This window comes from Gymnoscopelus microlampas (genome assembly GCF_963454915.1).
Source record: "Gymnoscopelus microlampas genome assembly, chromosome: 10".
Taxonomy (NCBI): domain Eukaryota; kingdom Metazoa; phylum Chordata; class Actinopteri; order Myctophiformes; family Myctophidae; genus Gymnoscopelus; species Gymnoscopelus microlampas.
Genome location: NC_139947.1, coordinates 11,575,487 through 11,589,811, shown reverse-complemented (window position 1 = coordinate 11,589,811; position 14,325 = coordinate 11,575,487). Strand labels below are relative to the sequence as shown.

Sequence of the window (14,325 nt, the reverse complement as noted above, 5' to 3'; positions counted from 1 at the left end):
AGTGGGTGTATCTGTAGATTCATTCTGTCAGAGGGAGAGGTGTTTGCAGAATATTTTCATATTTTGACCTGCTACTTCTCCCTTCAAATATGACCACAGAGCCCAAGACCTCCAGAGGGAGGAGCTTAATACATTTGAATATTACACACCTCCAGAGGGAGGAGCTTCACAAATTTGCATATTAAGCAAAGTTATTTAACCCTATGTCACCAAACGTATCATATATGATACACACATTACAGAGATTTTTTAATAAATCAGTGTAATCAACACGTGGACCAAGAACCTGTTGTATCATATCTGACACATCCCCACTTCCCCCTGGACCATACCATTTTCACTGCAGGTAGTTACAGAGCCTCAGGTGGTCTGACCCAAAATGGCTGCCATCAACTAAACAGGAGAGGTTGATGCACTACTAACAAACAATTATTTTTTAAGCAGTTCTGGTAAGTTTTCCTAGTATATCTTTACTAATATTTTGAAATAAGTGTTGGATAACTTGAATGCACTTATGAGCTCTCAAAATTTAGCATTTGAGTTTGTTTTTTTATGATGTCAAAAGTGTTTGTATCATATTTCCATATTGGAAATTGAACCTGTGGCCCTGGTTGCCGTGTGGCCCTATGCCAAAGAGGTGTCCAGCAACTATCTGCTGCCCTACGGCACCTCCACACATTTACACATGTTTCTTTTAGTGCTTTTAAGTGTAGTTTCTGGATGTTAGTGTTCAAAACATGCTTCTGAGTAAAGTACAGGAGGATTTGAACCCACGACCTTTGGATCATGTAAACAGTGACCTACCATGCAGCCTGCTCCTACCTTGTGCTCCTCCTGCTTTAACTAACAACAAACAACGATACAAACAAAATGTATCAATATATGCAGTTGAATTTATTTTAGTTTTTTATATTGTTGTTTGTTGTGCTGTTGCTTGTCTGGATTGTTTATGGAGCAGTTTGGAGCACAATGGAAACAAGCCTCTGGCTTTTTTGCGATGAATACACTTGCCTTGTGAGGTGTAACAAGTTCAATAGCTGGGAGGCATGCGTTAATCCGACAGACCTTTTCTCCGACTATGTGGCATCCGCGTGCGGTTAGGGTTAGGGTGCGGGTTTGGTTCGGGTTTACTGTGTAAAGACACTCATGATCCAAAGGTACTGGGTTCACATTTATTTTTTCTGGCATTTTTTCCCTGATTTATTCAAATCTGATCAATATAACATTCCTAAGTGGTTTGAAATTTGATTCTAATCAGATTTCTGAACACTCGTAGTCGTACACTGAAGCTTGATTCATACTTTGTCATACAACAGTGTCACTTGTCGAAAATAGCAGATCTACAAGCATCAGTATTGACGTGTATATACCTTTCTTTGGTTAAATATTATCCACAGACAAACTCACTTCACTTTTCAATATACTCCAATATTTTACGGCCTCTCCTCCGTTCGTTTTTGAGTGCTCGGATCTTTTCTTCTTTTTCAAATCATGTTTCCTGTTGATCCTAGAAGCACCAATCTACGTTTTTAACACACTTTTTTTTTTATCTCCTTTGAGCAGCTGGTTGATATTTCTTTCTCTAAAGCAGTGAGTTGTCTAGTAAAGGTTTATCATCTTCAAGTATGTCATCATTAGATGAGAATACATTCTGGTCCATTTAAAGGTATAGCTCTTGGGTTACTTCTTCCTCTCACAGTAGAACCATTGGTGGACTGCTGAGGGGATGGGGTCTTCTGATCCACAAGGACTTGTCTCATCAACAACAGCTTTGGCCTCGTCCTCTGAGCAGTAGTATGGGCTTTCACCAGATGACACACATGTGTTTTTGCAGTTCAATCCTCCAGCATCATCAGTCTGCTGGGAGACGAGGGCTTTCCAAAATGTGTGAGTGTTCTTGATCGTCTCGATGGCAAAGTCCTTGTCTTTGAATTCTCCATCAAAGGCGAACCGGTTCTCTGGTTTCCCATCTGGAACTTTGTACCTTGTGAACCAGTCGACCGTGGCCTCCAGGTAGCCAGGTTTCAGTCTTTGTACGTCATTAATGCTGTTCAAGCTGCTGGCTTCAGGGTCTTCTACGTTGATCGCAATGACTTTCCAGTCAGTCTCACCCTCATCAATCATGGCCAAAACACCAAGGACCTTCACCTTGATGACCTCGCCACGGGAACACACCTTCGTCCCGATCTCACAAACATCGATCGGGTCGTTGTCCCCACAGCAGCCAGTGTCTCCGTCTTTGTGTCCTGGATCTTCCCATGTCTGTGGTATGGCTCCATAGTTCCATATGTAGCCTTTATGTGGAAATATGTTGGCGACGTAACGCACTTGACCCTTCTTCACATCTTGCTTTATTGGGTTCAGAGGTTCTTTTGTAGCGATCTCCATCTTGGCATTAGTCCATCTTGGTACCTCAACTACCATGTTAAAGAGGTTCTGGCCTTCATCGGCATACATCGGTATGTCATGGAATGGTGAGATGTACTTGCCGTCAGCATCTTTGAAAAACAGACGGTAACTCAACGTATTGAGGTTTCCTCTCTCCTCGACTGCGAAGCTCATGTTTGATTTCAGGGTTGTTCTGCCCTTATATAGCCTACTTAAACTAAGCAAAACTACAATGAAAAAGAGCTTAACACCCACGCACATGTCTTACATGCCAGGTAGAAAACCTGAGTCCAGTACAGTCTATGACATCAGTACTATGACATCCTGTCGATGACATCAGGGCCCTCCATATATGGGGTTTTGTGAATTTATCAATACGTTTTGGAGATCCACTGATCCGACCGACTTCCCACTTGGTGCATCACTCCCTCGGGTCCTCAGCGATACGCGAGCCGAGTTTGAGGTTGATCGGTCAGGCGGTTCTCGAGATACTCATGGTGACACACAGACACGCACATACGTACTTACTTACAGACATCAATAATATATCAGTATTCGGTTACTGACCCACAGGCCTCATTAAAGTGAAGGTGGGGCCGCATGTGGGCCCCGGGCCGCCAGTTGCCCATGTATGCTCTAGCAACATATTGCACTGCAAACAGCCATGGCAGTTTTCACATGTTGTGAGTTCATAACATACCCACCCTCCCACTGATCCACTGATCAGGAGTTCCACACTGACCCACAGGGAAGCCACACACTTGTTTTGTTATATCCTTTTTTCTTCTTTTTTTTATAGTGTTAACTTTGAGTGTTGTTTCTTGGGTGTTTCTTCTTGTTGTGTGAGTTGTGTAAGTTTATCATGATGCTGCAGGAAAACTGTGGTCACTTCTAGCTTCCATCAGTTCAACATACACAGTGATGTTCATGAGAAAACGGAAGAATTTAATCAGATAAGATAAGATGAAGTTACACAACGGAGCTAGCAGAGGAGAGGCCATGATGCTGTGGTTTTGTGTGCGTGTGTGCGTGCATGTTAGTCCTTGGGCCAGACGAGATATCGCTACCACAAAGTTGGCAAAACCTTACCTATACTAAATTGTTTTTTGGGCCAATATAAGTAAATAAAAATATGATAGACTTTCCATAGGAGCAGCTTTTTATATTTTTTGACATGTTGTTATTTTTCTCTATAGGCGGATTTTCATTCATAGCCAACAACATATTAAAAGTTATATAACACACTTTTTGGACATCACACTATTCCTTTTTTTTTATAAATTAAACAAACCTGTGTCCAATTAAAGTAGTTGATGAAGTGGGTGTGGCCTATTTGGTGGTGGAGCAGTTTTTTCAGGAATCAAAGCTGAAGTAGTAGAGGCCCTAGGAGGGGTCCACGCGCGACTGCTTATTTTTTTTTCTAGTTTTGATTTTTGGCATCCATAGGACCTCTAATATTGGGATTTTGATGATCCCAAGAAAAAAAGTGGTCCCAAGTGTGTTTTTTTCAATGTTTTATTAACCCTATGAGACCTGCGGGATGGCTGGCTGGAACGCCGGCGAGACTGTCTTTCGGAGACTGTGGAACACTCAAATTTAGACGTACAACCTCAGGTTTCCAATGGGACCAACCTTGTCATGCTACCTTGTCGGGAAGGGGGCTAAATACCTAATGATTCAAAGTTAAGACAACATTTTGGCGAGGGAAAAACGACCATCACCATTTTCCAAATGGTCCCTTGAGCTGTCACCTCAATATATGTGAATGAAAATGGGTTACATGGATACCTACAAGCCTCTCCTGTACAGACATGCCAAATGTATGCCTATCTCATGCAGTTCTGGGCAAGAACCATGCAGTGTTTTGCATGCAGTACAAATATGTAATTTCTGCCTATTGTAAAAAGTAGACCACTTCTAGGAGAGGAGACTGCATCTATAGCTGTATGAGACCACTGTACTGTATCTAGAAACCACTGTACTGTATCTAGACCACCCCACTGTATCTATTGCTATATGAGACCACTTTAATGTATCTAGAGACCACTTTATTGTATATATACCACCGCACCGTATCTATTGCTATATGAGACCACTTTACTGTATCTAGAGACCACTGTATTGTATATATACCACTGTACTGCATCTATTGCTACATGAGACCACTGTACTGCATATATGAGACCACTGTATTGCATCTAGACCACTGTGCTGCATCTATATCCCACTGTACTGAATCTATAAACCACTGTGCTGCATCCAATCCCACTGTACTGAATCTATAAACTACTGTACTGCATGTATAGACCATTGTACTGCATTTATAGACCACATACATTGACCACTGTACTGTATCTATAGACCACTATACTGCATCTCAACTCAACACAGCTTTAAACATGTATATATAAAGCACATTTAACATGACTATGTCGCCACAAAGGCTCGGTAGATGCAGTACAGTGATCTACAGATGCACTAGAGTGATCTACAGATGCACTACAGTGGTCTACAGATGCAGTAGAGTGGTCTACAGATGCAGTAAAGGGGTCTACAGATGCACTAGAGTGGTCTACAGATGCAGTAGAGGGGTCTACAGATGCACTACAGTGGTCTACAGATGCAGTAGAGGGGTCTACAGATGCACTAGAGTGGTCTACAGATGCAGTAGAGTGGTCTACAGATGCACTACAGTGGTCTACAGATGCAGTAGAGTGGTCTACAGATGCAGTAGAGGGGTCTACAGATGCAGTAGAGTGGTCTACAGATGCACTACAGTGGTCTACAGATGCAGTAGAGTGGTCTACAGATGCAGTAGAGGGGTCTACAGATGCAGTAGAGTGGTCTACAGATGCAGTAGAGGGGTCTACAGATGCAGTAGAGTGGTCTACAGATGCACTACAGTGGTCTACAGATGCAGTATAGGGGTCTACAGATGCAGTATAGGGGTCTACAGATGCAGTAGAGGGGTCTACAGATGCAGTAGAGGGGTCTACAGATGCAGTATAGTGGTCTACAGATGCAGTAGAGTGGTCTACAGATGCACTAGAGTGGTCTACAGATGCACTAGAGTGGTCTACAGATGCACTAGAGTGGTCTACAGATGCAGTAGAGGGGTCTACAGATGCAGTATCAGTGTCCAGAGATGTCTACAGATCAAGACAGTAGTCTACAGACATACTAGAGGGGTCTACAGACACACTAGAGGGGTCTACAGATCACGACAGGGGTCTACAGATGCACTACATGGTCTACACAGATGCACTACAGTGGTCTATCGATACAGTACAGCAGTCTATAGATACAGTAGCTAGTCTATAGATGCAGTACAGTGGTCTTTAGATGCAGTACAATGGTCTATATATGCAGTACAGTGGTTTATAGATTCAGTACAGTGGGATATAGATGCAGCACAGTGGTCTAGATGCAATACAGTGGTCTCATATAGCTATAGATGCAGTACAGTGGTATATATACACAATACAGTGGTCTCTAGATACAGTAAAGTGGTCTCAGATAGCAATAGATACAGTGTGGTGGTCTGCACTAGAGTGATCTACAGATGCAGTAGAGGGGTCTACAGATGCACTACAGTGGTCTACAGATGCAGTAGAGTGGTCTACAGATGCAGTAGAGGGGTCTACAGATGCACTACAGTGGTCTACAGATGCAGTAGAGTGGTCTACAGATGCAGTAGAGGGGTCTACAGATGCAGTAGAGTGGTCTACAGATGCACTAGAGTGGTCTACAGATGCACTAGAGTGGTCTACAGATGCACTACAGTGGTCTACAGATGCACTAGAGTGGTCTACAGATGCAGTAGAGTGGTCTACAGATGCACTACAGTGGTCTACAGATGCAGTAGAGTGGTCTACAGACCACTTCCAATATATTCAGTACAGTACAGTGGTTTCTAGATACAGTACAGTGGTCTCATACAGCTATAGATGCAGTCTCCTCTCCTAGAAGTGGTCTCCTTTTTACAATAGGCAGAAATTATATATTTGTACTGAATGCAAAACACTGCATGGTTCTTGCCCAGAACTGCATGACCATCTTGGATGGCATCTTGAAAATTATGCCTTTCTGCTAAGTATATTTTCCTGGATATTTGGGATGTTCTCAAGCATGCCTAAAGGTACCAGAATCTATTGAAAACCCTTTTGTATCAATGTTTAGGGAGGTTTAGTGGTACTCTTTCTTATATGCCTATTGACCGGTCTATTTCTCATAAAAAGTGCTTGTTTAAGATAAGGCTGAAAATTACCACCCCAGAATGAAATACTATGGGTAAATTATACATTTCCTGAATCCTTAGGGTCATGTCAGTATTCCAGTTGTTGTGTTTTGTGTCTCTGATGTTTCTTGATGCCACAGAACTAAAAGAAAATATATGGTTTAGGCGGAAATTGTGAGAAAAAAAAGGTTATTAAAGGTTTGAAGAGCTCCAGTGACCATTGTACTTATCATACATAGTCACCAAAGGACTCGAATGAAAGCTCAAAGTGTCCCCTTAAAAATGATACCAAACATAAAATATAAAACATTGTAATATGCCCTGAACGTGAGCCAATACGAAGATATGCACATGTGTCTAAAATGCAATTTTTCAATGGGGGGTGGTAACTTTAGCAGCTGATAACCCCAATTTAGCTGGGCCTCAGGAAGGTCTATCATACAAAAATAATATCTAGGGATGTATAGGAATAAAAAAATCCCAACTAGAATTTGCCATCCCAGGTGGTAGCGATATGTGAGATTTTGGGGTTTGGCCCAAGGACTATGTGTGTGCATGTGTGTGTCTGTGTGTGTCTGTGCGTGCGTGCGGTGCGTGCGTGCGTGCGTGCGTGTGTGTGCTTGTGCACAGGTGAGGTTGAGTTGTTTTGCTCTTATTAGTGCCCAAAGTGTGAAAAGTCATACGTGATATAAAATCTGGTCCGGGGCATACCAGGGGTCCAAAGGAACCCTTACAGGTCTGTAACTCTGAGAGTGTACAAATGGAACCGAATGGACCCAATGGACCCTTTACGAGTCCATTTGGTTCCATTTGTACACTCTCAGAGTTACATTAACACTGAGAATTTTAAATTGTAGATTGTGTGTTCCAGTATATTATAGTTAAGTGAATCTCAATCTTTTTAACTTCAAGGAGATTAGACCACAGATCCCCATTTGATATATTTTTTAATCACTGAGACCCAGTGGGATCTACACTGGAAACTTCTCAGTGTTCATTTAACTTGTGTACAGAGCCATAGGGGTCCATTTGGTCACGCTCATGTCCATGGAAGCTTGAGTCTCCATACACCAGGCTGTGACCATTTCGTAGTCTCTGTATTATTGCCTGAGGCATGGCATTCTACTTTGCCTACTAATCAGACCAGTTTGCTACCTGTTTCATAAGCCTATAGTAGGCTACATGTGGATTTGTCCAGTTTATTTTGGCTGTTTATTCTTGTTTTGACCCCTGCCTGTTACCTGGAATGATCTCTGCTCCCTTTTGTATCTTAGCTTGTTGGGACCAGGGGTGGATTACCTAACGGACCTGCTGGGCCCCAGGAGCCCAAGAGCTCGGGGGGTCCCTAAAACATGAGAGGGGGGTGCCAAATTCAGCTATATAGAGAGAGGCACATGAATAAAAGAAATGCCACACTTCTCTTTTCTTCAGTGTGTTGAGCATTGGACCATATCAAATACCTGCAAGAAGACTTGAAGTCATAAAGGTACAAATGTGCGTGTGTGTGTGTGTGTGTGTGTGTGTGTGTGTGTGTGTGTGTGTGTGTGTGTGTGTGTGTGTGTGTGTGTGTGTGTGTGTGTGTGTGTGTGTGTGTGTGTGTGTGTGTGTGGTTGCACACACAGATGCACGCATGCACACACACCATTCCTGCTTTTCTTTGTTGTTTATTACAATCAGATCTGATTGTCTGTGTGTGTGTGTGTGTGTGTGTGTGTGTGTGTGTGTGTGTGTGTGTGTGTGTGTGTGTGTGTGTGTGTGTGTGTGTGTGTGTGTGTGTGTGTGTGTGTGTGTGTGTGTGTGTGTGTGTGTGTGTGTGTGTGTGTGTGTGTGTGTGTGTGTGTGTGTGTGTGTGTGTGTGTGTGTGCGCGCGCGTGCGTGCGTGCGAGTGGGTGTGTGTGTGTGTGTGTGTGTGTGTGTGTGTGTGTGTGTGTGTGTGTGTGTGTGTGTGTGTGTGTGTGTGTGTGTGTGTGTGTGTGTGTGTGTGTGTGTGTGTGTGTGTGTGTGTGTGTGTGTGTGTGTGTGTGCGTGCGATGCGTGCATGTGTGAGTGCACGCGTCGTGTGTGTATGAGTGTGTAACCTATCCCACATTTCGGAGACATGAATCTATTGAATCTATTATACTGTTTGTACTTCAGTAACCAGCAGCTTTTCTGTCCAGAACTTGGTTGGTAGTTTCTACCAGACAGTGTGGCTGGGTTTGACCGACAGTGAGGACGGGCAATTTAAGTGGGTGAATGGAACGCAGCTGACCACACCAACGTAAGAATCAACATCTTCATTTTTGTTTTTACCTTCATTCTTTTCTTGTTCATTACAAAAATATTTAAAGTACAGATATTTATTTCCTCCCTGCTACATTTAACTAAATATTAAATGTTGTAATAAAATGCTAAACTACTGTTACTAAGATATTGTTTGCATCTAATATCTAGATTCTAGATATTAGATGCAAACAAAACAATATCTAGAACAATGGTTTTCAAAGTGGGGTGCAGAAAATGAGGAACAGGTTAAACACTTTAACCTGTTAAAGAACATTTTATTTTTGGCCATAAAAATAGCAGATGAAACAGGCCAAATCTTGACAAATGTAGACAAATCTTTTCTCATCCCCAGTCACAAAACATTTTGTGCAGAGAAATACAAATCACATTGGTGGTCCATGATATGAAAATGTTTGAGAACCACTGATCATTTGAGGTAATTTAGACCAGTGGTTCTCAACCTTCTCTGGATCAGGGCCCACTTGAAAATCTAAAAAGCGCTCGCGGCCCACCCATCTGACCACTTAACACGCGGGTGGGCCGCGTTCATTTTCATAGCATGTTATGATCAATCAATTGATTTTGTTCTGGCAAACTCAAATATTATACTTTAAGTTAATATTTAGTATCACAATGAAAACTCACGTTTCAAGGTTTTAAAGAAACATAATATATATGTTTTAATATTAATGTTAAATAATCATTCAAATCTTTACCACTGATTTAGAGGAAACTAAATAAACAAATCTCTTTAGTGAATGAAATGTTCCTACTTCTCCAGGTACTGGCGTCCTGGTGAACCTGACAACAGATGGGATGATACGCCTCCTCATACACAAGATTGTGTTTAGTAATGAGGCTATCCCCAGAGGATGGACTGACTGACACATACTGTACTGTTCGAAAACTTTCCACTGGATCTGTGAAAAAGTCACCTGCTGAAATCACCTTTCACAATTTAGATGGAAAGTGAAAAATGCTCTTTGGGAGCTTTCAACCCACCCTCAGATTTGAAACCCCTGAGTTATCATTTGAGCCACACTAACATAGGAGATGCGAACGGGAATGTAATACTTAACTCGCTTTTCACAAATTAGATGGAGAGTGAAAAATGTTCTTCTGGAGTTTTGAACCCAGAGTATTCAGATTATGAACCCCTGATTTATCATTTGAGCCATGGTTTGTACTCCTGACTCATGTGCCATGCTAGCATGCATCATGCAATTGAGAATGTAATAATTAACTAAGAATGTGATACTTAACCCACCTTTTAGAATTTAGATGGAGAGTGAAAACGTTTTTTAGGAGTTTTGAACCTTTAACCAACGGTTCATAAATCACTGATTTATCTCAATCAAATAAGGTCTAGTTTTCTCAATCAAAAAAATGTCACTACAAAGTACTACCAATCAACTCTAAATTGCCTGAAACGTACTCCTAACAGGTTTTCGGGGGGACGATTTTGGCCTCCACACTTAGTGATTTTTTCGGATTTAACTTTCGTTTCGGTAGTGACCAACTTTCGTTTCGGTAGTGACCCAATGGTGAATTTACTAAGTCCAGAGCTCGATGAATGTTAGGGACCAAACAAAATGTCACTACAAAGTACTACCAATCAACTCTAAATTGCCTGAAACGTACTCCTAACAGGTTTTCGGGGGGACGATTTTGGCCTCCACACACTTAGTGATTTTTTCGGATTTAACTTTCGTTTCGGTAGTGACCAACTTTCGTTTCGGTAGTGACCCAATGGTGAATTGACTAAGTCCAGAGCTCGATGAATGTTAGGGACCAAAAAAAATGTCACTACAAAGTACTACCAACAAGTAAGACGCGCGAATGCTGGAAGCGAAAGCAGCTCGAAAATAACAATAAGAAGAATAGAAAGGAATGAGCAATTAGTTGCCATCCGGCCTGAAATATGCACAAATGACATGGAATTCTTAGATATCCCAATAGATGAACTCGTGTAGATGCTTGTAGATGTGTTATTTTTGACTGTCGCTGCTATATTTTTCTCAGAGGAGTGTAATGAGTCACCCAGGGGCACAGGCGAATTTCAGCCACACTGTAGTGCATGCAGGCAATGAGAGCGTGACTCACATGGGGGCAGCCAATGAGAGCGTGAGTGACATGGGGGCGCGGCTGCACACATACTGCACACAGACAGACACACAAGCCGAGCCGAGTGTCATAGTATGCTCCACTTGGTCGGAGGCGCGCCGCGCCTCCTTCCGCGTTCGCAATCAACTCTAAATTGACTGAAACGTACTCCTAACAGGTTTTCGGGGGGGCGATTTTGGCCTCCACACTTAGTGATTTTTTCGGATTTAACTTTCGTTTCGGTAGTGACCAACTTTCGTTTCGGTAGTGACCCAATGGTGAATTTACTAAGTCCAGAGCTCGATGAATGTTAGGGACCAAAAAAAATGTCACTACAAAGTACTACCAATCAACTCTAAATTGCCTGAAACGTACTCCTAACAGGTTTTCGGGGGGACGATTTTGGCCTCCACACTTAGTGATTTTTTCGGATTTAACTTTAGTTTCGGTAGTGACCAACTTTCGTTTCGGTAGTGACCCAATGGTGAATTTACTAAGTCCAGAGCTCGATGAATGTTAGGGACCAAAAAAAATGTCACTACAAAGTACTACCAATCAACTCTAAATTGCCTGAAACGTACTCCTAACAGGTTTTCGGGGGGACGATTTTGGCCTCCACACTTAGTGATTTTTTCGGATTTAACTTTCGTTTCGGTAAAATAAATTTTACCGAAACGAAAATTACCAATCAACTCTAAATTGCCTGAAACGTACTACTAACAGTTTTTTTGGGGGGGGATTTTGGCCTCCACACTTAGTGATTTTTTCGGATTTAACTTTCGTTTCGGTAGTGACCAACTTTCGTTTCGGTAGTGACCCAATGGTGAATTTACTAAGGTCCAGAGCTCGATGAATGTTAGGGACCAAAAAAAATGTCACTACAAAGTACTACCAATCAACTCTAAATTGCCTGAAACGTACTCCTAACAGGTTTTTGGGGGGACGATTTTGGCCTCCACACTTAGTGATTTTTTCGGATTTAACTTTCGTTTCGGTAAAATACATTTTACCGAAACGAAAATTACCAATCAACTCTAAATTGCCTGAAACGTACTCCTAACAGGTTTTTGGGGGGACGATTTTGGCCTCCACACTTAGTGATTTTTTCGGATTTAACTTTCGTTTCGGTAAAATAAATTTTACCGAAACGAAAATTACCAATCAACTCTAAATTGCCTGAAACGTACTCCTAACAGGTTTTTGGGGGGACGATTTTGGCCTCCACACTTAGTGATTTTTTCGGATTTAACTTTCGTTTGAAACGAAAATTACCAATCAACTCTAAATTGCCTGAAACGTACTCCTAACAGGTTTTTGGGGGGACGATTTTGGCCTCCACACTTAGTGATTTTTTCGGATTTAACTTTCGTTTCGGTAAAATAAATTTTACCGAAACGAAAATTACCAATCAACTCTAAATTGCCTGAAACGTACTCCTAACAGGTTTTTGGGGGGACGATTTTGGCCTCCACACTTAGTGATTTTTTCGGATTTAACTTTCGTTTCGGTAGTGACAAACTTTCGTTTCGGTAGTGACACAATGGTGAAAAAATAAATGTACTAAGTCCAGAGCTCGATGAATGTTAGGGACCAAAAAAAGTCACTACAAAGTAGCTACCAATCAACTCTAAAGTGCCTGAAACGTACTCCTAACAGGTTTTTGGGGGGACAATTTTGGCCTCCACACTTAGTGATTTTTTCGGATTTAACTTTCGTTTCGGTAAAATAAATTTTACCGAAACGAAAATTACCAATCAACTCTAAATTGCCTGAAACGTACTCCTAACAGGTTTTTGGGGGGACGGTTTTGGCCTCCACACTTAGTGATTTTTTCGGATTTAACTTTCGTTTCGGTAAAATAAATTTTACCGAAACGAAAATTACCAATCAACTCTGAATTGCCTCAAACGTACTCCTAACAGGTTTTTTGGGGGACGATTTTCGCCTCCACACTTAGTGATTTTTTCGGATTTAGCTTTTGTTTCGGTAAAATAAATTTTACCGAAACGAAAATTACCAATCAACTCTAAATTGCCTGAAACGTACTCCTAACAGGTTTTTGGGGGGACGATTTTGGCCTCCACACTTAGTGATTTTTTCGGATTTAACTTTCGTTTCGGTAAAATAAATTTTACCGAAACGAAAATTACCAATCAACTCTAAATTGCCTGAAACGTACTCCTAACAGGTTTTTGGGGGGACGATTTTGGCCTCCACACTTAGTGATTTTTTCGGATTTAACTTTCGTTTGAAACGAAAATTACCAATCAACTCTAAATTGCCTGAAACGTACTCCTAACAGGTTTTTGGGGGGACGATTTTGGCCTCCACACTTAGTGATTTTTTCGGATTTAACTTTCGTTTCGGTAAAATAAATTTTACCGAAACGAAAATTACCAATCAACTCTAAATTGCCTGAAACGTACTCCTAACAGGTTTTTGGGGGGACGATTTTGGCCTCCACACTTAGTGATTTTTTCGGATTTAACTTTCGTTTCGGTAGTGACAAACTTTCGTTTCGGTAGTGACACAATGGTGAAAAAATAAATGTACTAAGTCCAGAGCTCGATGAATGTTAGGGACCAAAAAAAGTCACTACAAAGTAGCTACCAATCAACTCTAAAGTGCCTGAAACGTACTCCTAACAGGTTTTTGGGGGGACAATTTTGGCCTCCACACTTAGTGATTTTTTCGGATTTAACTTTCGTTTCGGTAAAATAAATTTTACCGAAACGAAAATTACCAATCAACTCTAAATTGCCTGAAACGTACTCCTAACAGGTTTTTGGGGGGACGGTTTTGGCCTCCACACTTAGTGATTTTTTCGGATTTAACTTTCGTTTCGGTAAAATAAATTTTACCGAAACGAAAATTATCAATCAACTCTAAATTGCCTCAAACGTACTCCTAACAGGTTTTTTGGGGGACGATTTTCGCCTCCACACTTAGTGATTTTTTCGGATTTAGCTTTTGTTTCGGTAAAATACATTTTACCGAAACGAAAATTACCAATCAACTCTAAATTGCCTGAAACGTACTCCTAACAGGTTTTCGGGGGGATGATTTTGGCCCAATGGTGAATTTACTAAGTCCAGAGCTCGATGAATGTTAGGGACCAAAAGAAATGTCACTACAAAGTACTACCAATCAACTCTAAATTGCCTGAAACGTACTCCTAACAGGTTTTCGGGGGGACGATTTTGGCCTCCACACTTAGTGATTTTTTCGGATTTAACTTTCGTTTCGGTAGTGACCAACTTTCGTTTCGGTAGTGACCCAATGGTGAATTTACGTACTACTAGCTGGCATGGAAGATGCAGTAGAGAATGTAT

At 41.5% G+C, this 14,325-nt stretch overlaps 1 protein-coding gene across 1 annotated transcript; it reads right to left on the bottom strand.

Moving 5' to 3' along the window:
• Positions 1-1,680: 1,680 nt before the first annotated feature.
• Positions 1,681-2,562, bottom strand: LOC311054074 (inorganic pyrophosphatase-like; the record flags this gene model as incomplete). Its single annotated transcript, XM_084069954.1, has 1 exon — positions 1,681-2,562. The coding sequence occupies one exon, from the start codon at positions 2,560-2,562 to the stop codon at positions 1,681-1,683; it is 882 nt and encodes a 293-aa protein (XP_083926080.1).
• Positions 2,563-14,325: the final 11,763 nt, after the last annotated feature.